Raw genomic sequence first — 27847 nt, forward strand, 5'->3', positions numbered from 1 at the left:
ATTCATAAAACCCTATCTTGCCCGCCTCCTTCAGTTCAACACAAGAGGTAGTATTTTTAACACATCACCCGTAACTCCCTCTCTGCAGGCTGGGGCTGCTGGGCCTCTTTTATTTCATCCAGACGGGAGAGAGATGAAGAAAAGAAGAGAAAGAGAGAAGTATGAGTCATCCAGTTCTACCTTTATGTCACTGTGGCCCTGTTTCTCCTCGCCATCTCACCGTTTTCGTCTCCATCTTTTCCTCTGTCTATCTATCTATCTATCTATCTATCTATCTATCTATCTATCTATCTATCTATCTATCTATCTATCTATCTATCTATCTATCTAGACTTACATGTTAGCTAAAATAAATAAAAATGGCCGACTTCTTATGCTGCGTGACAAAAAGCAAAACAAATAAACAAACAAACCAGAAAATACGGATGAAAGCACTGATGGTGAATTTGAATGCTGTGAAACGTTCCATTTCACTCGTTGTTGCTCTGAGTTAGACTTTAATGCATTTGTGGTGTTGCTGAACAAAAAGTGAGCACATCAATGAGCTGCTTCCCGCTTCTTTGTTTTGCACATTGTCCTTCGTAGTTCCGCCCTGTGGGAGAGCTAAAAGCAACGGCGCGTTTTTATAAAACAGTCAAAAGAAATCTCTCCTTCTTTCTGCCTTCTCCAGAGCAGCTCTCACAGAGATGAGCGTTTGATGGCGGTGTGCACGCATGTTAACGGTTCTCAGCCGGCTCTGTTCTCATCTAACCTGCAGAAGCTGTTCTTCTCAGGCTGATGAATTCTCCACTTTGTTCATCAGAACCTTTTCTGTTCCCAGTTAGATGTTGGGAAGCTTGTGTGCAGTTTAAAAAAAAAGTTTTAATCAAACATGCCAAACCTTAAGCTAGAAAACATCACGACACCAAAAACGCCTGAGGGGATCCTCTGGATAAGGTCACCATTAGTTTGCCACAGCTGTTGCAGTAATTTTATCCGTTTCTCTTCAATTACAACATTAACAATCTAAGAGCATGCCAGTATCTCCGTTACCTTGTTCACCGCTGCTTTGAATTAAACATGAATGTCACAATGCGCCCTGTTTTTAGATTCACTACTTGAGATTGGCCGTGCATTGTGGAGAGATGAAGTAGGCTTGAGGTAAGACTTGTCAGACGTTTTCGCTGACTTTTCTGCTGAGAACAGGAAAAGACGGAGAGTCTTTGTGTAACAGCGAAACAGATTTCATTGACTGAACCTCAGGTGGGATTCTTATTAAAGCTGGTATTCAGAAATCTTCTCCAGAAGAGATTTAAAGTTCCATCAGTGTTTTGACAGGAAGGAAAATGGCTCCTTGATCATCCTTGGATTATTAAATCTGTGTGGATTTGTTAAGTAAAGCCTACAAGGGGGAATTTTGTTGCAAAGCAATGTAATACCTGAGGTGATTTGTACTGCAGGGCCACCATAGCTATCACAAAGTGATAACTATGGTGGCCTTGAAGTGCAAATCACACCAACAAATTATGCAATGCATAAACAGATGACTAAAAATCACATGACAATTGAAAAAGCAAAACAAATATTACTATAAATCTTATTAGAAGAATAATATATATTATATAAATATATTATTAGAAATCAAAATAAAATTTTAGAAACCAAAAGACAATTACTTAAGAAATTAAATTAAATAAAAAGAAACGTTTCAGAAAACAAAAAAGATTTCCAGAATTTGAAATAAAATGTTAAAAAGCAAAATAGAAGGCAGGCACTATGGGACAGCACTGATTGGATGAAGATGTCTGAATTTGGATGTTTGAGTTTTTTCAATGATGTCTGCTTACAAATAAAAGCTTAATGATTTTCTTATATTGTTTAATGGCAGATACTTTTCAGTAGAAATAATGGACAAATGTCATTACCCAATCAGTGATGTCCCACTATTCACCTTTTCTGGTTTCTTTTCTTTTCTTTTTTTATTTTTTAACACTTTATTTTTATTTATGAATAATATATATTTTTTCTTTTTTCTTTCAATAGAAACCAGAAAACTGGCAAATTTCTGATGAACTACTGCCACTCCGGAGAAATTATGTTCAAGAAAAAGACTTTTTTTTCATTATCTTGGCTAAAAACGAAATGTTCATAATCAAATTAACACTTTGAAAATATCTGAAAATAGATCAAGACATGATGGGAGTGAGGCTTTAAAATATCTTCTTTTCACCCAGAAAAATTGCTTATTTTAAACTGAGAAACTGTGGTTCCCAACAAGAACGTTTCCATTTTTACTTTGAAAGCAGCGTGAGCTCCAAGAACAGTTGCTTAAACTCTGAAGTCTTCCTTGTGGTCAGTGGTGTAGAAAAAGCTCATTTCAGCTCACAGGGGAGTATATAGTGAAGGCCAAAAGTTTCTGTGTGAACGTGCTGCAGGAAATGTCAAAGGATCACAAAAATTTTGAAGGATTAGTTCTCTAGAGAGCTCAGTTTTAGACAACCTTTTAAAAAAATACAATCCAAATACCATATCCTGTGAGAAATCATTTCAAATCCAAACCAGGAAGTGATGCAAAGCAATGTTTCTGTTTTCAGCAAAAACATTTAAAAGACCTTAAAGACCAATTCAAATGAAAATCCTGTTTTTACAGTTTTTTTTTACTTTTTTTCATGATGGAGGACATATATAAAGAAAATTTAGACTAAAATTGTGCTTCTGAAGATTTTTTTAATTCAAATTGTGAATAATGAGTTGTTCAAAAAAATTTGAAGCACTGACATAGATCCTACAATCGGTAAGCCAAAAGCTCCTTGTTCCACTCCATTCAGATGTGTGCACTTGCAGACGACTAGATCCATGTACTTCTTCATTTTCTTCCTCTGAGCTGACATAAAAACTGTACGGCTGGATAGTTCCAGTATTGCTCACTATTTTGAGGGGGACAGACAAGATGGCGGCTGAAAATCATTAGTCGGAAGGAAGTCAAGAACATCAAACCGCCCTCCCCCGCCACCGCTTAAGGCGCACATTTCGGTGAAAAAATACTTGTTTTTGGTTACAAAACACCAATATAAGAGGTGACCCAAACAGTTATGTCAATGCTCTTTGACATACTGTAACTCTTTACACGATCAACATGAATTAGCTGAACTGCAGAGAAAAGGGGGTTTGTGCTGGTAAGCAACACAAATGGGAGACAGCTGGTTCCACTTGCGGCAGGTTTATTAGTTCAGATGGAACTAAGCACAGCTAAAAGTCCACAAAACAAAATCAGGGTCAGAAACAGAAGATCAGGTCATGAACGCTCGGTAATGCAGGCAAGGTGGCACAAAACAATACTTTGCACTGAGTGAGGCTCTGTGTAATTAACTAATAAAGCACATTTTAAGCTAATCCAGAGCACTAAACAGTTTATTCACATTAAAAAGTTTTAATAAAAGTACCTACAAATCTTGTAGTATTTCAGCTTCCGGCTAATGATTTTTCAGCCCCCATTTTGTCTGCCTCTAGGTCTCTTGGACATTTTTGTTGTGCGGGTAATGCTATTTCAGGGTTGTGAGGAGCTGTAAGCTAGTGGAAGAGCATGAAAGGAGATGGATGACGGGAAATGGGGTCGGGCCTAACAATTCTGCCCACAACTTTAAAGGCTAATGAGCAACTGTAGAAACTATGTCTTAGAAAACGAAACAGGTTTTGCCAAAAATGTCATCATATATAAAAATCACTGGAAAGGCTTTGGAAATAGATCAAATGATGATCAGAATTAACATAATTTATTTAAAAAATGAAATAAAAATAAATTTAACCCTGCAACTATAATAATAATAATAATAATAATAATAATAATAATGATGGTAGTTGTGAAAATGGTGTTATTGAGACCACAGTAAGAAAATGAATATGTTGATTCAAGCTAACAGTGAGATATCATGAGGGAGAAAAGCTTAGCAGTGGGGGGCTATTTGTGGCAAAAGCGCCTCAGGGTCATTGCCTCGCTGTACGCTTCATCTGATGAGTCAATTAGTCTGTCACTTCGATGTTATGCTGTTTGCTGCCATCTTGTCTGTCCTTTTACCTTTAGATTTGTTCATGGTCATTGTGATTTCCAACGAGTCTCCCCCCTGATTCATACTGTTTGCACTCAATTTTCCCCCAGCTCCTCACCACTGTGGCTTGAACGCTCACTATCTGTTTGCCTTTAATCTGTCACAGTACAGAGCCAAGACCTGAACAACAGTCGTGTCCACTTTACGCTCTGCTCTTTAAATCTCAGCAGCGGCGGCGGTGGCGGCGGCGGCTGCCTTCACACTGCTCTTGAAAACCCAAAGGAAATTGAAAGCTGCCGGAGACGGATGTTTGCAGTCGTGTGTGTGATTGTATTTATCTGTGTTCTGAATGCAGAGGAGCATTGATTGACTCCTGCCGACTCTCGGCCCATCCACAATTTGTGCGTGCTCTTTTTTGATGGAAGTGCAGCGTGACAATGCTGAGCGCCGATAAGTGAAACGCAGCTTGTTTATTAGCAGAGAAGCAAGTGAACCTGTGGAGCCAAATGCTTCTTAACTGATGAAAAGAGAATGGAGGAAGAAATTATGATTGGTTAATGGACCCTGAGAGCAGTAGTAAAATAAAAAAATGAAAAAAAAAAAAAAATCCAAGTCTTAGAGGACCATCTGAAAACACCAGAGCTGGGAAATATGGGCTGTGAGAATCCACAGTATGTCCAAACAGAATGCATGTCTCCCACTCTGCATGTCCCCAGACGCTGTCCGTCTCACAAATGCATCCACACAAACACATGCTCGCACACAGAATGCACGGTAACCGTGCCAGGGTGGCTCTCCGCCTGTCACAGATCAGGATTGGACAAAAGCCTCATGCACCGCATCGCACTATTGTTCCTCCTGCATCAAACGGGAGGTTCTGAAGAAGTCATAAAGCAAAGAGGAGATTTAATTTTGAGTCAGCGGCTGAGGCGTCACGACAATACAGAGTAATGGTGACAAACTCTTTACCATCATGATGAATGCTTCCATAGGAGACGTGCCATGCCCTGCAGGGTGCAAAACGAGGACATTACACACAAGTCTTTCACATTATCGCTCACTTGTGATACCGTTGCACATTTTCAAACACACACCGCATACTGATGCTTAACCGAATGCTCCTCCATGGGCTCAGCCTAGCCGCAGCATCAACCGCTCTCAATATCATGCTTATATATATTGAAATATGGAACAGAAACTGAGATGAAGCTCAATAAAACAGTGTGAGCTGAAGCTGGTTTGGTTTAATCTCATTACTCCAAGAGCCCCGGGCTTCTCTCTTCCTATTTATAGCAGCCTGAGAAAAAGGAAGGCTGGCATTCATGTACACAGCAGCATCAGTGATGTGCACAAGTGAGGCCACGAGTGGCAAAGGACACGACCAACCGCAGACAGGGCTTTGAATTAGATGTGACAAAATACACAATTGTCACTCATCCCTGAAGACAAAAGCCCTCTTTGCCCTCGCTCTGAACACTTTCAGGTTCTCCGCTTCTCACTTTTGCGTCATCTGTCAGTAGATACCGCTGCCGTGGTTCCACCTGTTATAGCCAGCATCATTTACGGGGCCTGTTAAAGCTCTCCGCTGCAATTAAGCTAAAGGAGAAGGCTGTCGTCAACTTCAGCTCACCTCCCGTCTTCGACCTTGGACCGTGCTGTTGTAAGCATATGAAGGATTAGGTAGACCTTCTCTTTTGGCGAAAGTATCAACAAAAAAATAAAAAGCAGAGGAGGGATTCCTCCTCTGGATGAAAAAAAAGAACACTCTGATCTCTGTTGAGTTAACCTTGCGCACACAATGAGCTCTTAAATCTCTAAAATGCACAAACAGAGAAGCCTAAGGCCATTCCGCTCTTACTGTAATTACACTGCCTTAGCTGGAGGGGTGAAATACATTTTTCATCAGCATCTTTCGGAAAATCCATCCAGTTAAGGTGAACTCTGTAATGAGGAACGCCACTGAAGGGCGGCACTTAACCTTAAACGAGTGATCTCCTAAATGTCAAAAACTCAGACTTGAAAGGAGCATCACACAAAAATACCACCCTGAACCCTTAAGCTCTCTGTTTTTTTCTCAGCTTGAGAGTGGCTCCTTAATGTGTGAACATGAACATGGCCTACAAGACATGGTTGGATGGGTTATGAAGCTCACACTTGACGTAGGAGAGGTCAGGTCCTGCAGCAGTGGCTTCCTCGCAGGGGAAAATGGTGCGTGCGAGCCCTGAAGCAGGCAGCCCCGGCCAGCTATAAATCATCAGCAGCTTCATGCATTATGAAAAATTCTCAGGTCTTCATGTAAATCTTGTTGCAGCAGCACAGGTTGCAGGTGTTATATATGTAGTGACAAAGAGAAATGGCTGTGACCCGCCTTACAGGAGGAAGCATATGCCCCGCTATTGTCTGCACACTGTGATGTGCATCCAGGTGGGCAGAAATCCCCTTTTAATTAAATAAGACTGCCTGCAAATTGATAGAAAATGGGGAGTTTTTGTAAAAAACCTCTTTATCTGCTTCGTTTTTATTCTTTTCAATGCGTCTGAAGGATTTATTGTTGCTAAAAATACTACAAACAAACACGACTAAATTAATAAATTGTTCATTAGTGAAAGCAAAGGTGGATTGCTGAGCAGAAAAGAAAGAAATAATAGATTTAATGTATTCACTTTGTTGAAATATTCTTGCAAAGACCTCAGACTGAGACCCAGACGTGCCTGAGACTCTGAGGAGCGGAGCCAATCCTGCTGCATGTGAAACGAAAGGTTAATAAAATAAATGTCGATGTTTCTCATTGATCTAAATTGTAACGATGTCCCCAAACTCCTATAAAGGAGAACATAAATGCAAAAATATGTTTAATTGACTTTTTTTTATGGAGACTCAGAAATATATTAATTTATCATCATTTAAATGCCTCCATGAGAATTTTTTTTGTTAACACATCAGTTTTTTTTTAGATTATTATTAATTTCAGAAATTCTACTAGTTAAGAACTTTGAGTACACGAATATCTCATAAATACTATAATAATATCTGATGTCTGCAGACTTATATTGATCACATATTAGGGTTTTCTAAAGCAGCCTTAACCTTTTAGTTAATCTTCCAGGAGCAACAAACACTGAAGATGCAGAAATCAATTTGGTCGACCTCTATTGGCACGGACGTGAAATGTCAACGTGTCCTCGGCTGGTCGAAATAAAAAAAAGGCTAAAAGAAAAGTTTGATGGCAAATCAAAGACTTGAGAAACTATATTATGATTTTTAATTTCTTTATTATGAGCAAAAATATACAAAGAAGCAAAATATTCTCAATTAAAACAAAATTTTGACCAAGATTGATAATTCTATTATAATTTCATATTAATTAAAGTATTTTTTTCCACATTTTAAAAATCTACAATGGATTTCTGGCCGATCTTTATCCTTTTTTTTGCTACTAAATTCCGTCATCATCAAATTCATAGTGAAACATCTTGGCAGCCTTTATGCTGATATATCTGGATAAGCATTTTTTCCAGTTGAGCTGAAACAACATCCCTTTCATTATGTTGAATCAGATCAAAAAAAGCAGAAAAACTATCTCTTCCTTTATTTCCTGCCCACTCTGACAATAAAAATAGTGAAAGGATCTCATCAAAAGTTTGGGCCTGGGCCACTGCTCACGTCAGCGAAGTGGCAGAATATTAATAACGCCATCTGTCCTCTTACTCCAAACAGGACAGACTTTCTTCCTGTTAAGAATGACACAGAGCCAGCATTTTTTATGGCAGGAGAACTGACCGCAGACAGCGAGACCTTCGATGGGACGCTGGAATCAGCAGACAGTGGAGTAAGGAAGCGGTCTTCCGGCACAGAGAGTGGTCTCCAGGTGCATGCCTTCAATCGTTTTTTTTTTTGTTTGTTTTTTTTCTTGGAGTCTGTTACTCCACAACCGTCTGCTCGACAGGTGAGCGCCTTTTGTTCCTCTTTACTCACACAGCTGACAGAGGCTTGTCAGTCTCAGTCATTCAGGAGATCCGCACCAAACCTAAAGCGCTGCTTTGGAAGGTGTCTTTGGTGTCACACATCACAGCTGTGGCCTGACCTGCAGCAAAAGTAAACCTCACCAACACAGCTCCTTTTTCTTTTTTTTTAGAGTTTTCTCAAGCTCTGCACACATTTGACATTCAAGTCCAAACCCAACTCTCAGCGACGAAGACCTTCTCGGTTTGAAGTGGGCAGTTTGATTGCACTCAAAAGATTTTCCCTGTCAGTTACTCACAGCAGCCACGGGCCTGTGGAATAAATTACCAACACTGCTGCTAAAGAGCTTTATGTTCAGCGTCACGGGAAATCAGAACTGTAAGGTGATTTGAAATTCAAAAGATGTTTTTTTTTTTTTTAAGAGGTGGTGGTTTTTTGATCTGCCAAACAACATTTTTCTCTTCAAACAAACCTCTTTTTAATGCTTGGGGCTGTTTGAACTCAACAGCAGTGGATTTCCTGCCATGTGAGGACAGTATTTGGAAGTTTTTGGAGCTTCAAGAAAGAACAATTTTATAACTCATAGAAGGTCAAAGGTTGGCATTTTAGTGCTCTGCTGGAGTGTAAATGTTTGAGATTCAGATTTGGCTTCCGGGGGGAAGGAGCTCTGCAGGGCGCCGATGATGACAATGAATGGATAAAAATGATAGATTCATGATAGCGTGCTCAATGCCGCTGTAAGCAAGAACAAGGCTATCAGAGAGAATCTTGGAAGCTGCGGGGAAACAGTGAGACGGGCCACACAATGGCGAGACAAAGGCGAGAACGGAAATAGAGATGGAATCAATACTTCCCATTTTCACCGGGAGTGAAAGGAGGCACGCCCAGGAGAGGATCAAAAAGAAACAGGCAGCAATCAAAGACGCTCATATGAATGGACTAAAGGCCACGGCAAACAATATGATGTGATAATGCCCAGCATTTGGAATCAGAAGCAACGGATGCGTAATAAACTGTGACAGAAAGTTCAATAAAGGTGATAATATGAACATGATCTGAAAAACGACAGCAGTCAAGCTGCATCAAACGTGGAGAGAGCTGTAATTTGTTCCTTTTGCTGGGATCTCTGCCCATCTATAATGTGTTAAAGCACAAAAACAGAACGGCCAGCCTATCTTTTTTTAGGAAGATTCGGCGTGAAACTAATTCCAAAACAAAGCTGCCACAGTTTTCATTTCAAGCAAGAAGAATGTGCAAAAACGTGGTTAGCAGCAATCTGGCTAATTATCGGAGCCCGGAGTCAGGCGAAGTGTTGGGAGGAGATGAAACACACCTCAGACTGCCCTCCAGCACTCACCTGCTGGAGACATCACTAAAAAAGCATCCTGAGATTTTTACCTGGGAACTATCTGAGCCAGCCAACAGCGAGCAGCGTTCCAGCACACGAGATGCCTCCAGATACTAATTAGCGCTTAGAGTAAAGAGGAAGAGTGATGTTTCCACAGAGGAGCACAATCTGTAGCCTAAACAGATGGCTCCACCATACAAATGAGATAAGAGGTCCATTACTCAGAGCTCCTAACACTTTAATTGGGAATATTCCTGGATACCTTTGGAGGTACGGGACAGTTTTTTATTCATTTATCGAAATGTAGACGTATCATCACCATGAAAATGCAGCGTATTAAGTAATTAGTTGAAGGTACAACACATTATGAGCTAAATTGTTGTGGCAGGGGATCAGCTGTAATGAAAAAAAGAGCCTCTCCAGCTTAGGATCTCTAGCTTGTGGGGGAAAAAAGTGTCTGAGAATGCATTAAGTGGTTGTGCGAAGGCGAGCAGGGCTTTGGTTTGAAGTGGTTGCAGATGACTGAACAGGGAGAAAGCAGGTCTGTGCTGTTGTTGAACTATCTGAAGGCGACGCTTCTTCAGGAAAAGGTGCAAAAATATTCAATTTCTCTTCGCCGTCACAGGCGCAGGAGTCATGACGTCTTTCCAGCGGGTTCTGCTCCACACTGACACACTTTACATTCAAACCCGAAAAGTAGTGCACCCTAGCTTGGCCTTTTTTTCGGGTAGGTGTTGATAAATGACATCTAGAAAAGCACAAAACAAGTAACCATAGCAACAGATTTTGTGGGACGAGCTGCTTCTTCTTCTTCTTGTTCTTCTTCAATGTCAGTGGTTCATGTCAGTGATGAAACTTCCCAGGGTGCATTGGGCATGGGACCTGATGACTGATACGCTCATATTTAATGTCCTTTGACAAAAGCGGTGACATGACAGTTGAACAAAAGACATCGGGGATGAAAGGAGGAGGCAGAATGACACCCATGGGGGTTGTTGATTGCCACCAAGACTGCCATTTTGCAGGATATAATATAGGCATAAAAATAGACAAGTGAAAACAGCTGCACACAGCAATTCTTCTATAAAAAAACAGGACAGAGAGGACTATATTCTTGACTCTGGGAGTCATTTGCTTGTCAGGGTTTCAGCTGCAGCCGCACAGCTGAGTATGTTTCTCTTTGAACCCGGTCTGAAGCTATTTTTCCATCAACCCTCCAGATGATTGATCTTTTGAACTTCTAGATAAGGTCTTGGTCAACTTCTGAGTGAGTGACCCATCGTGCATTTGGAGGACACAAGGGTCGTGCTCCGGGTCAGTCAGTTCTCCACCGATCAACGACCAATTAAATTTCCCATTCCCCTCTAAATGTACTCAGTCTACCCAAACGAATCTGTATAATTCTTTATTATGCAAAGCAGGAATTTAAAAAATAAAAATCAAAAAGAGATTATTTGTCATTTTTGCTCAAAAGTGTGAATCATTTTCACGCACTGCAGTGAAACAAACACACTCAGAGTGAAAAACACATTGGGCTGCCCTTCACGGACCAGAATCATTGCAAGTTTGCCTTGAGCTAAAAGTACAGAGCTGCTGCATCAACACAGATGTTCATGAAGCTTGTTGAAAAGAGAGCAGAAATGAGGCATCTCCTCAAAGCTGGAAATAACCAATGAGGTGGAATTTACAGTCAAATGTGAGAGGAAAAATAAAAACAGCCCGATCTCCTACTGATATTAACCCTTACCATGAACATTCTCATTTTTGAGGTTTTAAATGAATTTTACTGTTCAGTCCTCTCTATAAAGAACCCCTAATCGGTATTTTGATCTGTTCATGCATTTAAGTGTAACCCTCTAAAAACCTGCACTCCTCCCATACCCACAAAAACGAGCAGGTCCTATCATGCTGATGTCAGCTTGATTTGAACCGCCCCCTCCAGGAAGTATCTGTGCTGCAAGCTCCGCCCCCAAACTACAACGAACACACCCATTTTCTCTGCGTAGCATGCGTTAAGAAGAAGTGGCTTATCTTGTTGCTCCTTTGGCTGCGAGGTGTTTGTTTAAACTTCCAAAAGAAGAGCGAATTCTTCCCTTCTCCCCAGCACTTCTCCCTTTACCTCCATTTAAAGGTGGAGTTTAAGTGTGTGTCCAAGAAATTTATTTTTTAAATCCGACCCTCCAAACGGAGGGATATGAAGTCTAAACCGCGATTAAACACTAAACCGAGATGTCTTTCTTCACGTAGGTGTACTCTGAACCACATAAGTTGACATTCAAAAGTAAGTAATGACTTTTTGTTGGAGCGTGACCTTATAAAACCAGTGTTGTTATGTATATTCAAGCGCTGGAAGCTCCACGCTAAAACTAGCGGACTGCCGATTATTGATAGCGTCATTGACAAAAGTGACGTCCGAAATATTAGACACAACTCTCTGTTTGGAGAGCCAAATGAAAGGGAAGAGACAAGGATATAGGGAGAAGGGAAGAATTGGGATTGGGCCTAAATCTCAGAGCCGGCGCCATTCCTACAATCAAACTGGATGAAGAGGCCAGACGCATGAGTAAATCACGCAGTATACTGTAAGCATATAGCACACGAGCTAAGGCTACAACTACAACTTCCTCGCATAAAGACGCCCAAGGAATAGACAGTCTATGAGCGAGCTCAAGGATGACATCGTGAAATGGGCGGGACCAACAAGGAGCAAAAGGCGGTGTTTCAGAGATCGAGTCGTTTCACTTCTGTGTATTAAAATGGTCCACAAAAATGACTCATATTTCATAAATAATTTGATTTTTAGTGTTCCAAAAATCATGGTATGGCCCTTTTAACACAGTAGTTCCAGTGTTTATGTTCTTTTATTTTCTGTAATATTCTTTAATTAATACGATCAACGTAATTCCAGCAGATTTTGAAGGAGAAAAGTGGCGCGAGCCGCTTTTCTCCTTCAAAATCTGTTGGAATTACGTTGATCATGTTAACGGTTAAAAGGTTACAGTATGTTAAAGATTTTGTGTTTAACCATCACTCGCGACACCTCAGGTGTCAAAGGGTTAAAATAAAATGGAAAAATCCAGAACATGCTGTGAACCGTATGGGCTAAAGTCCAGACTTCCCCTCATCTACACCCCTACTTTTACACACATACACAGTGAGTAAATGCATTTAGGGAACTAATCTTGCCTCACAATGTTTATCCAGCAGTTCCTGCACGCACCTGTCTTCTTGACCAGCATGGTGCACAAACACCCACACATCACACACATCTCTTCGCCGCTGTGCTGAGGTCCACTCACACACAGCTGGAGCCGGCTTAGTCTGCCCTCAGAACTGAGCTCGTTGGAATCAAATTATCTACTTCTCTTGCCGCCCACAGAAGGAAAAAAAACAGGCAGAGCTGGTCCCTGTGCACCAAAGTTTGGCTCACCTCAACCTGTGACCTGGGGTCTAAAATGCAAATCGGAAAGAAAACCCCTCTCACAAGAAAACAAATGTCTTCTGAAGATGTTTCTATGGAATTTGTAAAACGGTTCTCCTATGTAGGGAGCTGCTCCTTTAGCCAGCAGGAGTTTGACAAATTTGAACATGTGGGGATTTCAGATTCATTAGAGGTGGGCTGTAAGATGCTGCACATGGAAGAAAACACAGAGAAGGCCTTGACCATCTCTCCGTCAGACAATATCCACAGACACAGAAAGAGTGAGTCACATCAACTGCAAGCCTCACTGTAACCCAAGCTGAACAGGCTGTTGGATAATGAAACTACCTGCTTTCCTTCACTGGGAAGAAGCAGATTAGAAGAAAATGGTTGCACCTTGGTTGAAAATAAAAAAATGTGTCCTTCCATGAGTCACTTTATGAAAAGATTTGAGTCTAATCTGCCCGGTTACCAAGCCTCCTGCAGTTTGACTTTAAAGCTGATAGAATTGTTTGCTCGCAGGTCTAAAATGTACCATAATTCCGCAGTCTTGGACGGTATCTTCCCTCTCCTTTTCTCTCATGCAATGAATATTTTACTGTCACATCGGATCAGAGAGCATCCCTGTGAGCTTATTAAACGCTGTCTGAAACCATCTGTGTGACACAGGTCCAGGTAAGGCTGCATCATTAAAAATATCTATAATTGTTTTTTTTTGTACCTGCAACCCATGGGGTCAGAGGTCAGTAAGACTCTGTTGTGTACTTTTAGTTTTTAGATTCCAAATCCACCCCCCTGTGGATGCCCCGAGCGCGCGTTGTGCCTGCGTCTTGCACGCATGAGCGCACGCACCCACCGGACCTTAAGTGCCATTAAAAGAACTGCAGCGCGCGTTACTCATGGACCATATGTAGTCTAACCTGTGGACGCTCTTAAAATTGTTATTTGCAGATGCTGCTTCTGCGTTTCGAGTGGGTGGGCTGCTCCTCACACATAATACAGTCTGTCCAAAGACGCATAACGCACCGACAAACCCACGCGTCCCGCCTCCCGATGGAAAGCTCAACATATCAGTTAACCCTTAAGGCGCACTGCGTTAATTCGCACTCATTAAAATGCCTCCACCCCTCCCCCGTTTACGCGTACGCCTCGTGGGCTGTCATCGGCTATTATTGGGATGTTTGGCATGCGCACGGCTCCGTCGCCTACCGTTTATTCCCGACACAGTTTCCGATGGATGTGTTGGTGGTCCCGTGGAAGGAGGACGGCCAGGACATTCGGGACTTTTTCAGTCCCGGTCGATCGCTCGTATCCATGGCGTCGGAGCGCTCCATGTGCCGGTGGTGGTGCCGGTCGGTGTCGGAGTACCCCCGGTGTTTGATTTTGATCGGGGTCCGGGGTTGTCTCCACAGATGCTGCGGAGGTTTTAGAGTCGCTTGTCCTTCCCGGGGAACCGGGAGCGACAGGGAAAGACTTTTCTTCGAGCATGGTGGTGGTTCCATCATTGTGCCAAAAATTAAAAAAAAGAAGAAAAAGTTAAGATCCCTTTATAACTCAAATATTATGGCTGTATTCGATTATTTTAAACACAAAAGACGGTTTCATGTCCCTCTCTTCCACTTGGTCTCAAATCAAACTCTGAATGTTGCTCTCTGAATAACATCGAAACTGTCACAGTGATAGCCTGACAAGTTTTCAGAAAATTATGAATCTCATTATTGTGGATCCGATTCTGTTCATCCCAGAATCCACGCTCTCTCCTCAGCAGTCCGGGGTTTGGGTAGAAAGGCACCGGTCCTGCTGCTTCTCCTGAAGTTTGACGCCTCATCGCCCATGGCGCACAAGCAGACGACAGTATTTGTTTTAGGAGAATTTATTGCTTTTTATTAGCCACTTTTTGCAAACACACGAGGGAAAAACCCCACTGGTGCTGGCTCCTCTCTGCGGGATATTATTGCTGTCCTTCTGTCTCCCAGTTAAGATGAAATCTCCAAGCAGTTTCCATAAAACTCCTCAGTCCATCACGGCTCATGCAGAGCTACTGCGTCTCTGCGCGCACCCATGGCGCACAGGTCTCCAGTAATCCCTCCATGGAGATGATCGACCCCATCCTTCTAATGAGATGTGGTATTCAGCTATCTTTCTTAAGCAAATCTGAAATCCTCCCCTAAAAAAATACAAAAAAATATAATTGAAAGCGATTCTTGAACTCCTGGCTCCCCGCAGTTTCAGTCAAGATGGTCCAAAAAACGGAGACAATTTGATATTTGAGGAGGTGCAGCTTTCCTGCTCAGTCCGGGCCATTATCTCCTCGTCTTCATATTTGCAGGAGTTCGACGACAAACATTGGCTTCATCTCAGCGCGCTCTCCCTCTCCCTCTCTTCTCCCTCTCTCCGTGGTGGATGGGTGGTTGTTCCTCTTATGCGCTCATCCATTATCATTTGCCCCATGCGCTCGCACTGCGCATTTCCTTCGCCAAAAGACATAGCAGCAAATCGGTCATTTGATTTATGAAACTTGTAATTCGTTCGTTTGTCTTGATTTTACAAGAAGCAGAAGTTAAAACTGACTAATAATCTGTTTCGGAGACTTTTTTCCCTCCTTTTCAATCTCCGGTTTGCCTCATCTTTGCGCGTCAGAAGTGATGCAAATTCATCTTTCACTTTTAATTACTGGGTTCTGTGCGTGTCAGCGTTGAAAGTGTCCCTATTATTGTTTCCACTGCTATTTTTAAGCGAGTCAAAGCCTTGCACTGTTTATCATTCTGCACGTAATTCACTCAAAGTGTCTGCATGTCTGCTGTCTCCCCTCTTTTATGTAATAAAGCCCAAAATATCGATTTTGATGTTAGTTTGATCAATTTCAGGACAGGAGCTGCTTTTAAACTAAAGCTTGACTTTGTTTCATGTGTCTTTTCATTATATTAAAAAAAAAGAACACAAAAAATTCAATAGTTTATTGATTGTTAAACTTTGAGGTATTTTTTGTGGCTATTTTCAAAGACACATGCAGGCTTTAAAGTTTTGTATCATTTCAGTCTGTCGTGACCCATCTGGAATTTTCCTTAATTGAATTAATAAGACAGAAATAAGTCATAGATTTTGTGAGAAATTCACATTATAATTGGAAAACTTGACAGTAAATGCCTGGACTTTTAAATAAAACATTTGGTCAAGTTGTGCCGTTCTGGTCAAAGTCATTGGTGCCCTTGAACTTCCTCTGTGTAATTACTTTCCTGAAATAATCTAAAACTTGACCTCAAACCGAGTTTTGTGACAATTGTTGGAACTTTGGGGATTTCAGGCTTTTCTTATTGCTGCCCTCTTGGCTTTAATCCATCAGAACCTGACCTGGTTCAGTCTGAGGTGATTCAGATCTCTCCATGTCAAAGGTGCTCTTTGGTGGCCTGTGAAATTGGCATTTCATATTCTTTTTCATTTATCAAGTGGATTTTCTACATGTTTGATAACAGCATTTCAATAAGGAGAGATGATGCAAGTGTGATTATAAGATTTATGAAACAGGATTTGAGTGTGAATGGGTAGTATGTCGTCTTTGGTGGTTGGACTCTTGGCCGGAGGCATCTTGTATGAGAGAGAATAGAAATATACTTCCCATCAAACTCGTTTTGACAGGTGCCCCGCCCCCAACCCCACTCCTCAAGATGACATAACAATTTAATGTAAAATTTTATGTAAACTTGAAACATTTAAAATTGCTATATCATCTTGAAGGGTGGGGTTGGGGGCGGGGCACCTGTCAAAACAAGTTTGATGGGAAGTATATTCTTATTCTCTCTTGCATGCTTTGATGACCTCAGACCAAGTGAAGAGAGTCCAGATGCTGATGGTGGTTTAGGCCAGACCGCGCCAAAATCAAGGAGGAGAACAGGGTGGAGGTGGGCTGGAAAAATGTCTGGAAAGCGGATAAACAGAATTCAGTGAATTTAAAGGAATTTAATTGTGATTGGCTATAAAGAAAGTGAGTACTTTAGTAATCGGCACAGAATGAGGACTAATTGATGAGTGACGTGGAGTTGAAAATCAGCAATCCACCTGAAGATGAGTTAGATCTTCATTATTGAAATTGCGGCAAACCTTAATTTCTTGTGACCTTAAACACCTCATTCCTCATTTGTTGAATACAACTTAAAACCATAAACACTCTTGGATCTTAGATAAGTTCAAATATTTGAACATCAAAGTTCATCAACAGTGTCTGTGTTCACTTGATTTCATAACAACTGAGAAAACGTCTTTCATTAACTAAGAAACAAGATTAAGTAATACAATTTTAATCTAGATTCTTCTTCATGCTAATTGGACCCTTTATGCTTCTCTTCCATGTATTTTAATAAATGAATACAATCATGCAAACTTGCCTCATTTGCATTTATTTACAGTCTTTCCTGAAATTATTCATGAATCATACTCACAGGCGTACTTTTACCAGAGTGAATTAAAATGTTCTTTTCATTGAAAAGAAACTGAATTTGAATTGATGTGCAGTGTTGTGCATTAATTGCTTCTTTTTGACCTTCTGCAGCCACTTTTGATCAGGTTTTTTTGTCCAAACCTCCGTGCTCATTTCCTGAATCACCTCCAGAAAATAAAACCACCTGATAACTTTTTCAATTCTCCAACGCCTGAAGCACCTGAGAAGAGAGTGAGGATTTAGGAATCAAGACACAGCCGTGCGCTCTCACGTATCTTTTCTCAGGGAGGATGTTTGCAGGATTCATCATCCAGCTTCAGCCTTGAAGAGCCTTCAGATTTCCAAAGAAGGGCAGAAAATGGGACATCTGGGTTGCTCTGCTTGTTGCCACTGGTGACCCTCCGGCAGAAAAGATGCTAAAAAATGAAATAAATAGGAAGATGTGTGGATGCACTGTTAACCTCCTTTTCCTCTGCCAGCAGTGTGAATTCTCACAGGAGCAAAGCTGTCAGTGAAATAAGTGCTGGTTCTGGCAGATTATTACTAGAAGACAGTTTCTGGACTGACAAATTTTAGGAAGTTGATTTACACAAGGGGACTCATACTGGAAAGTAATGATGGTAAAATGTGAAACCATAGAAAGTGGAGAGTCGTGCTTTGCTAATGTTCTGCCCACAGCTGCAGCGCTTGATGTGCAGCAGGCTGTACTTTAGCGGGAGACAAGCCTCACTGGGGAGGTGGTGTCAGTAAGAATTTCCTGAAAGTCCACCTTTTCCTTGGAGTCAGCTGAAAGCATTCTCCCAAATGTCCCCAAAAGGTGGTGCCTCCATGCTGGCACGTTCAAACAGAAGAAAGGACACGGTCACAGAGGAGCAAAAGGCATACCAGATGACTTTCATAAAATATGCATGCTAAAAAAAATCCAATAAAAGACTTTCCCTAACATAATCCTGCTTTATTTAGATCTCACAAAGCAAATCTTTATAAGGAAAACAAGCAAAAGCAGACTCAAATATATTTGTATTTAAATCAGCTTTAAAAAAAAATCAATAAATGCTTTAAACATGAAACCCATAATGCAGAAAAGCCAGAAAGCTGGTTTTAAAGAAAATGTGTCCAAACCTTCTGGTTTTCATTATTATTTTTTTTGGACTTACTGACAGCAACCAAAAGGCAAAGAACAAGCTTTTAAAGAGCACAAAAATTCATGTCTGTTTTGCTTTAACCTCTCAAGACCCGTGCTAATATTTGAGCCAACCCTCTAGACATGTAGTCACAGGGCTCCAATTAAGCAGAATTAATTATTGTGGTAATATAACCCAAAATGTGATGCCCACAAGTGTGGACGCTGGGTCTTAAGAGGTTAATTTAAGTGTCTCTTTAGTAAACCCTTACCCCCCTCAGCGCTTATCAATACGTCCAGTTACTTGTCATCACGAACACAAAAATATGTTATGTTACTCAATGATTTAATAAAAACAGTAAGTTGTAAAAGTATTTGCAGAACAGAGAATAAATGTGATTCTAAAGTAGAGAAAATATGAGCCAAACCAGCTCCAAAAATGATCTGACTTGTTATGTTAAAAATGTCCTGTAGTAATCTGAAAGGGCCACATGGTGGCGCAGCGGCTGTGTCCTTCTATGTGGAGTTTGCATGTTCTTTCCATGTGAGCAGGGGGGTTTCTCTGAGCACTCCGGCTTCCTCAAAAACAAGCTTCATGGGTTAAATTATTCTAAATTTCAATCTATTCCAGTATTCTTTATCATTTATTTTTCATTTAGTTCTCCATACCTCCGTTTGGTGCAGTGCAATTCATGTGTTGTTCTTCCTCCCCACTCCCCTCCGGTGGAGCAGGAGAGATTCTAGATTTTAGGCGGTTCGTCTGTGCTTTGGCCGTGGACCTCGCCTCTGGCTCATCTCCTCCCCCAAGTTCCATCTGGATGAAGGATTGTCTGCGTTCTTTCCTTGGCAGTGGACCTCGCCTCTGGCTCGTCTCGCTCTCCCAGGTGTCCCCAAGATCCATCTGGATGAAGGAACGACCGTGCTCCTGTCCTTGGCAGTGGACCTCGCCTCTGGCTCGTCTAGTGGCCCCAGCTATCCTAAATCCATCAGGATGAAGCCCATCTGCTACACTATTCAAACATGTAGTGTCGAGATAGATAAGCTAATTCTTCTTTAATTTTATGTTTTTGGACAATAAGCCGGTGTGAAGCCGGTTGAGACAATATATTGGCCTTTGCACATAAAACTGAATTAAATTAAATTAAATTACCTCTAGGTGTGAATTTGAGCATGCCCGGGACTGACCTGTTAAGAGTGTGTCCCGCCTTTGTTCAAAAGTAGCTGGGATAGGCTCTAGCAACCCTGTGACGCCCAAATTAAATTAAGTATTGATCTAGTTCAGCAAAGATTTACACTCCAAATTTGTACTGAAAGAAGAAAATGTTTGTTTTATTGTGACGACTGTGATACAATGTGTTGGAAAATCAACACAATTCATCTTTTCAATGGGGCTGTATGTTTTTCAGTACTGGTGTAATAACATAAAACTCAGCTGTAGTATAATTTAGTACAACCAAAGACAGAAACAAAGTGTTGTGAAGAGAACACCCCAAAACAACCTCACTCTTCCTCCAAATAATGACTTAAGAAAGCCCTGTCACCCCAGAGCACCGGATGACAATACTGATTATCAGAATGATAAAGAGGTCCCAACTGTTGTGGTTGTGAGTTATCCATCCACACACAACTGAGGCTCATTAAAAAACATTACAATCTGCTAATATTTCTATTTCTTCCAACCATAATCAATCCATCAAACAACAGGAGGCTGTTTAGCATATAACACATTAATTTAAAAGCTTACCAAACACGTTAATGGTCTATAATATTGGCCTTCAGCTTAGTGAAATTGATTAAACGGGGAAAAAAACCTGCATATAAGCTTTATTACATATTTATTAATCAGTAAAGCATATTTTAAAGTCTTCTCTGCTGAGCAGCATGGATGAACAATGCTCAAAAACACCTTCCTCCTGAAGGCAAACATTTTATTTCATACACACAATAAATTAAAATCTTGGTAACAAAAAATAAATAAATAAAAAGAAGGTCATGGCCATAAGAAACAGCCTGACTGGGTTGGAGATGTCTAGCCTGGTTTCGAGCTATACTGTAATTACAGGCTGTGGAAATAGAATGACACTCTAAGGAGCTGTTTCTCTCTTTTTTCTTCTCTGCCCTGGTCTAAATTAAGCCATTATTTTTCTGCTCTTTCTGTTCTGTCAGAAAAAGAGAAAAACTATCCATATCTAATTTGTGTGTTATATATGATGACATATTGCTGTGTGTCATGATATGAAGCTTCAAGCCAATAAAGAGCAGGTAAACAGACAGGAACATGTGGCACAGAGAATATGAAACGGGAAGATTTGGTGAAGTTGATTAAAGGTGTTTGAGCAGATGTTCAGGTCATCTTGTGTGAAAAGTATCACCTTTCAATTATTACCTGACTCTTGGGCTTTGTCAGGATTGATTTGGTTCATTGGATTGCACCACAGTGCATCTGTTTGACCAAACCAGTCCTAGGAAGAAGCATTGTCTTACCTTTTTTTAAGAAAAAAATGACCCTGCAACCTCATCGTTATCTGTTTTCCATAAAACTTTTAAATTAGTCTGAAAAAATGTGTTGTTTTGCACTTTTGCCAGCCTGCAGAACCACACAAATGAGCCTAGAGGAATGGAAAATAATTTCTTTAGTGTCTTTGAAGGCCACGACAGGCTCAAAAAAAGCTCGGCTGAACTCATTTTCCTCTGGTTGGGTTTTTTGAAATGGTTAAATATAGAAAAGCAAGAATGTCAAGCAGTTTAGGGCCTGTTGTTGCCTGATGCTAATTTATTTTGACTATCAGACTCCTCTGATATTTATGTACATGTATGATTGCCAGGTCAAATGCACGCAGCCTTGTGCTGAATTATTAACTCAGTGGGAAATACGAAGGTAAAATTTGTAAGATAGGGTTTAAACTCAGAAAAGATTTTATTTTATCATATTTCTCTGCAGACTTCTTATCTTCACATCATTTTTAACCTTCTGGGCTCAAAGTTTTTACTTATTTTTTGTCAAAATGCTGGAATGTTTTGTTTCAGAGTCAAGGCCAGCACATAAAATGATGCATTTATTTTTTTACATGGCTATTCATCCGAATTTAATTTGATTTAAATTTTATATTTGTTAAAAAAATTGTCTGTATTCTAAAACGCAGCTGCAGAAGGACGGTCAGATCCTTGAAGGAAGGTTAACAGTTGTAGTCCTTGCAATGACTCAAACAATATTTGAAAATTTGTTTTTTTCCCATTTTTTAATAAGCAAAAAAGGAAATTTTGAGAAAAAGTTGAGCAGTTATGAGAGAAAATAAGGATTACTGACTATCCTTTTACAAAGACTTTTAGCACAACATAAATATTTAGGCATTCTGTGCGGAACATTTTGAGCCAACATTGATTCGCAGCCCACAAAACCTCTCAAGTTCAGCTGCAACAGTTTACCTTGAACAAATAAAAGGGAACAGTTAAGTATCTTGCGTCCAAACCTTCACCAAAAAATAAACCTAAAATAATTTGCAGCTTGCAGAAGATGGTGAACGTGACTCATTTTTTGGTTCGGTTTTGCTCTTTTGGGGTAAATCGGAGATGCTCCAGGAACATTAGTTGCAGTATTAAAGCTAACAGTGGATTATGAAATGCCATTCAAAGAGAATGAAGTACCCCCTGATGGCATGAAAACACATCGGCGCCAAATCATTAGCACATTTCAAGGTTCTTTGTGTAAAAAATAAAAAAATAAAGAGTAGAGGGGAAGGGGTAGAGTAGATGAGGAAACTCAGTCAGAATGGAGTGTTGCTCTGCGTGCTTCTCTTGTCTGAGTCAGCCGTGTACTTCATTTAGCAAACATCTGATTTATTATGACCAACCCCGCCAAATGGCTTCCCCTGTTATACATTCATATTGTGAGGAATAATTGAAATGCCAAGCAGTCTTATTTAGTCAGTCCACATGAACGAGACGGTTGGGCAGCCACTAGGCTTCTGTGTGCTTCCTGTTTGGATTTTAATGTTGGTTGGTAAGAGAAGAAGCAAGATCAAGCATGCTTTTACGGACAAATTAGCTTAAACTGAGCTCCAGGGAAGGTTTCTTCGCAAAGCTGTAATCCATTAACAGAAGATACTGGAGATCTGTGTGTCCAGAGATGGGGCCGGTTTGGTCTCTGGCCTTTGAGAACTCACTGGGCATTCGGAAATGCTGGACTATGGATCTACCCTCTGCCAGTGGTGGGCCATAAAATAATAATCAGCTTCTCTTCTCCAACAGTGAGCAATGTCTAGCAACAAATGTTTGCTCACAATTGTGTGATGAAAAGCAAATGCAACGTGCTAGAATTTTGTTGGGAGGGTTTAGATGGAAAGGAATCCACTATTTTCTCGAGTTTCCTTCAAATTTGGTGACCTAAGTAATATATATTTATAATTTTCAGTGGAAGTCCACAGATTGTAAGGAGCAGAGAAGCTAACACAACATTCTTGTTTTTATGACATCTTGAAATGCAGCTAAATGTATGGAGTCCTGGATATAAAAGCTAATAATTTATCATTTGTGGCCACAAATAAATATTTTGTGTGTACAAATAAGTTTTTTTTTTTTTTTTTGTGCACAAATAAGTACTTTATGACCTAAAATTAGTAAATTGTGGCCACAAATTCGCTATTTTTTTTAACAAATTAGGATACCGTGGGCGCAAATTAGCAAATTTGTAAGCACAAGTTGGTATTTTGTGGCCAAGAATACGTCTTTTTATGGGTGCAAATGAGAATTTTATGGATACAAATTGGAAATTTTGGCCACAAGTTAGTGTTTTGTGGCCACAAATTAGTATTTTGTGGGAAGAAATGAGCAATTTTGGACACAAATTAGTATTTTGTGGCCAAGAAAAATATTTTCTTGGGTGCAAATTAGTATTTTGTAGAAACATGTGAGCAATTTTAGTCACAAATTAGCATCTTGTAGGCAAAAATATGTATTTTGTAAGAACAAATTAGCATTTTGTGTGCACAGATCATAATTTTGTGGCCATGAAAAGGTTTTTTTGAGTACAAATTAGTATTTTGTGGAAACACATTAGCAATTATAGACACAGGTTAGCATTTTGTGGCCACAAATTAGTATTAGTGGGCAGAAATTAGCAATTTTTTGGCAATTTTGTATGCACGAATCAATATTTTGTGTGAACAAATTAGCACTTGTGGGCACAAATCAGTATTTTGTGGCTACAAATGAGTCTTTTGGGGTACAAATTAGTGTTTTGTGGACACAAAGTAGCAATTGTAGGCACAACATAGTATTTTGTGTGAACAAATTAGCATTTCGTGGGCACAAACTGGACTTTAGTGGGCATGAATTAGAATATTGTGGGCAAAAATTAGTGTTTTGTGTTCACAAATCAGTATTTTGTTGGTACAAATTAGCATTTTTGTGGGCACAAATGAGTATCTTAGTAAATTTTATCTCTACTACTAAGTTGTGACCACTGAATACTAATTTGTGGCCACAAGAGGCTTATGTGTTCCCGCAAAGTATTAATTTGTTAACACAATGTACGAATTTGTGCACATAAAATACAATTTATTTTGCACAAAAAAAAACGAATTTGTACATAGAAATCAAAAATTTGAGGGAACCCTATTTTGTAATTGTTATGTAGTGTAAAGATGAGAAAGAGAAGTCAATATGTGGATAAGGGCTTGTCTTGGCTGAAAACCAGTGAGATGCTGAAATGTTTATTATAAGACAATCTCAGAGCCCCCACTAACTTTAATGAGATTGTGGAGCTGTAATGGATGAGTGTCAGACTGACCTCAAAGACATGTTTCTTCACCGCACCTCCTTAAATGTCCTTTTGAGCTTCCAATAATAAGGCGGTAATGCACGGTTTATCAGGAAAAAGAGGCCTCTTAGCTTTTCTAACTGAATTAGATTCCTTTTTACTAATATAATGCTTTTCTTCAATTTACATGGATAGATTAGGAGCCAAATCTCCATGTTTTTGTGGTAAAAGCTGTTTCATAGGATCAGCTCAAAGCGAAATGCAAGTGGTTTTTGATGTTAAACAATGTCAACAGAAGCCAGATGGTGAACAATGAAGTAAGAAAATCAAAATAGGAATGAGGAAAGCTTTTAAGATGAAAAGTAAGCCTCTCGTATGGCCCACAGTTTTTAACGAGACTGGCTGAGGGAACTAAAAGTTTATATGAGGCTGGTTCTGTCCCGGAACAAACGGATGATCAATGAATATTCATGACTCGAACAGTTTAACGTGCATCTAAATGAGCAGAGCTCCCCAGAGAAAAAAGCATTTTGTTTATGAGTTGCTTTCTAGTCAAGTGTGTTATTTCCAGACTAACTCTGCATCAGGACGCTGCGTTTATTTTCCATAACAATAAGCAGTTATCCAATTTTCAAGCCCCACTGCGACACACATTGTACAACTTTAGAGTGGACTGAGAGGAAATGAAAAGAAGGGCAATGCCCGAGTTTTTGTCAGTGAAAAGGGGAGGAAAACGGGCTTCGAGTAAATCCCCCCCACATAATCTAACCTTGTTGGGATGTATTAGCAACAAAACTGGGGGTTCTCTTCTTCTGCTGCATTCAGGGAAATGCAGAAGAGTCTGGAGAGATGTTTCTGTTTTATAGACTGTTTGTCACTGGGGGAGTGGGCTGTTTTCTATGACTAATCTCACTATAAACAGCTCTTGTGGTGTGCACTTTAATGCTAGTACACTGAAATAAAGCTGTAATTCCTTGTTGCACATGTGAATGCACGTCTTGCATGTGGATTATAGTGTTTACATCTCTAAATATGTGAATTTGTCTTCATAAAGTACCCATAAGGTGAACGGCAGTTACATTTATGTTTTCTGAAACAGACGCAAAGCCCAGGGAAACATCGATTCGGGCGTTTTTATGTTTCTGATAAATGATGCTGCAGTGATTTCTCCTCAGAGCTCTGCCTCCTTCCCCGCCATGTATTTGGGAAGAAGAAATCACAGGTTTCAGCAGCATTCACCAGCAACTGTGCAGGGTAACTGTGTGGGTGGAAAAATGAAAGGCAGAAATCTAAATGTGTCTGACACAGCGTCCACTGAGCAGCGCCGGATCCCTCTGAGAACTCGGGTAGACAAGCTGCAGGTATGAGAAACACAATTCAAGGGTGCCAGAAGCTTTAAAAATAAATATATAGCAGATTTTTTTTTTAAAGTCTGCAGCTGAGACAAATGCTCTAATACAGCAGGAGGTTTGAAAAAAAATCCCTCTTAATGTCCTCATTTCCACAGAAGAACACTAAAAACAGAAGAATTGCTCTCTTTTGTCCCATATCATAACAGACCCAAACATGAAGTCACTCCCACTCCTCTGAGAAACATCGATCCAAACCGAGGAGTTTTATAAGGTTCTGTGCACCGGGGGAAATCCTCACTCCTTGTTGTTCATTTGTTCCAGAGAAACCCGTCTGATCAAAGCCTTTCAGACTGATAGATGCAGAGATCCACCTCTTGACTCCAGGCTCTTCAGACTGAAGGATAAGTGCTGCCTCGCGGCCCACCGTCCAGCCTCCTAACAGACGGTGTCGTGAGAACATTACAGCATCATTTGAGGAGTTAACATTTATGAGATGCAAATGGCAAATTCTAAAGAGAAAATACTTCAATTAATAGGTTAATTCTCTCATAGACTTTGATGATATTTTAAAAATAATAAACAAAATTGAGTGGTGAAGGCAGATTATCTTACTATTAAGCATAGCTAAGGCAATGCCGGCCACTTTATTAGATAAACCTTGATAGTATGGACTTGGACTCCCTTTTGCTTTCATAACCAGAACTGCAGCTCACTGGATATTTTTTCTTTTTCTGACCATTCTCTGTAAACCCTAGAGGTGGTTGTGGGTGAAAGTCACTCCAATCATCTGCATTCTTATACTGTTTAAGCTGCAGCAGATCATCTTGACCATGTCATGCCTAAAGCATTGAGTTGCTGCCATGTGATTGGCTGATTAGAAATTTGGATTAACGAGCAATTAGACAGGTGTGCCTATTAAGGTGGACAGTGAGTTGACATTTTTGGTACAATTAGAAGAAAAATTTTCTATCAATTCTTTCCTTGATTCTCCTGGGCTAATAGCCAAAGTGTTGACCTGTGTGCTTTTCCTGTTTACTCACTCTCGGCTCCTCCGGTCAGCCCCTGCTTTCAGAGCGTTATGAAACTAATGGCTGACTGGCATTTACAGCCTGCTCTTTGTTTTAATTTGGAAGCCATCAGGCGGTCTAATCAAAGCTTGAGCTTGAAGTCTCTCCTGAGCCTGCCACATTCGAATCTAGACGCTTCGTGTTTTTAGCGACCTGCTGATGATTGACCGAGTTTACTAATGAAAAAAAAAATACATAATCCACAAAGGGAGCACCAATTATCTTCCTTGCAGAAACCTGCTTAGCATTCATTCAGGTCACATTCACGGCTCTGAAGAGCAGATGAAACCTGTTAGAACATGCGCCGGGAAAACACGGGCAGAGGCACCTCAGCAGAGACGGAGACTGATTTGATTATAAATTATTAAAGGTTTCAGTATGCGCATCATGAAATGTCATTACCTCTGTTTAAGCCTCCTTAGCCATGTAGGACAAGAGGAGGACATTTAGCCACCAGTTTTTGCTTCCAGGAAGATTTACTGGCAACAAGCTTTTCTTTTGCCAAATCTGCCTGCTGGGGTGTGAGAACATCAGTCTTATGGTTGGTTACTGAACCAATAAGGCAAAACACCCACTGACTGGAGGCAATCACCGCTGATTAAGAAGAGGCACTTTGGTTTATTACACTTCTAATCATGCCCAAATAAAAATATGTCAACCCGGATTACAAAAATAAAACTGATGGATCACGAACCGAGACTCAACCCGTTACTGCTTTTATTTTGATACGTCATAGAATAAAGTGATTGGACTGCAATTAAGTTAATTTGATATAAAAAAAAAAACTTTTCTTCAACATTTTTTTCTTGTGACTAAAAGCTTTAATGTTTTTGATAATTTGTGAAAATGATTTTAGTGTTTAGTTCAATGAGTTCACAAAACGATAAATGTTTAAATAACATTTACTTGCACACGTCACACACACAGAGACAATCATGGCGGTACAGAGGATGAGAGCAAAGCAGTCAAAAATCCAATCAGTCAAACTGAATTATGAGCGTACGAGACAGCTGCATCTCTTGGTCCATACACAACATGAACAGTCTGCTGTGATGCCACTCAACACATCAGCCTTGAACATACACAGGGGAGCAAAAACTAAAAATAAAAAAAATTTACAATTAGCAGCAAACATCATTCAAAAATACCAGACCAGGGGCAGGTAGAATTAAAACATAAGCATTAGACTCCAAAAAATGATCAAGTGAAACTATTTACACAGCAAAAAAACAGAAATAGTAAATGATAGAGGCCAACACAGGGCAGGATGATCACAGAGAACACTGTTAAGGCTCAAGTGTAGCTGCATTTTTTAGCAGAAGTCAGAGGTAATGAGTTTTCACAATCAAACCGTC

General features: G+C 40.2%; 2 protein-coding genes across 2 annotated transcripts in view; both read right to left on the reverse strand.

Annotated features, from left to right (window-relative positions):
• pde4a (phosphodiesterase 4A, cAMP-specific) overlaps positions 1-15391 on the reverse strand; it is a 43548-nt gene extending 28157 nt beyond the window's left edge. The window contains exon 1 of the mRNA XM_024272579.2: positions 13967-15391. Within this exon, the coding sequence (XP_024128347.1) occupies positions 13967-14262 (296 nt within the window). The 5' untranslated portion in view covers positions 14263-15391. The remainder of the gene's footprint in view (positions 1-13966) is intronic.
• Positions 15392-27376: 11985 nt separating this feature from the next.
• The window catches only part of raver1 (ribonucleoprotein, PTB-binding 1), an 8796-nt gene continuing 8325 nt past the window's right edge, over positions 27377-27847 (reverse strand). Inside the window, exon 15 of the mRNA XM_024272849.2 lies at positions 27377-27564. The gene's annotated coding sequence lies outside the window, so the exon portion shown is untranslated. The remainder of the gene's footprint in view (positions 27565-27847) is intronic.

This window comes from Oryzias melastigma, linkage group LG8 (assembly GCF_002922805.2).
Source record: "Oryzias melastigma strain HK-1 linkage group LG8, ASM292280v2, whole genome shotgun sequence".
Lineage (NCBI taxonomy): Eukaryota > Metazoa > Chordata > Actinopteri > Beloniformes > Adrianichthyidae > Oryzias > Oryzias melastigma.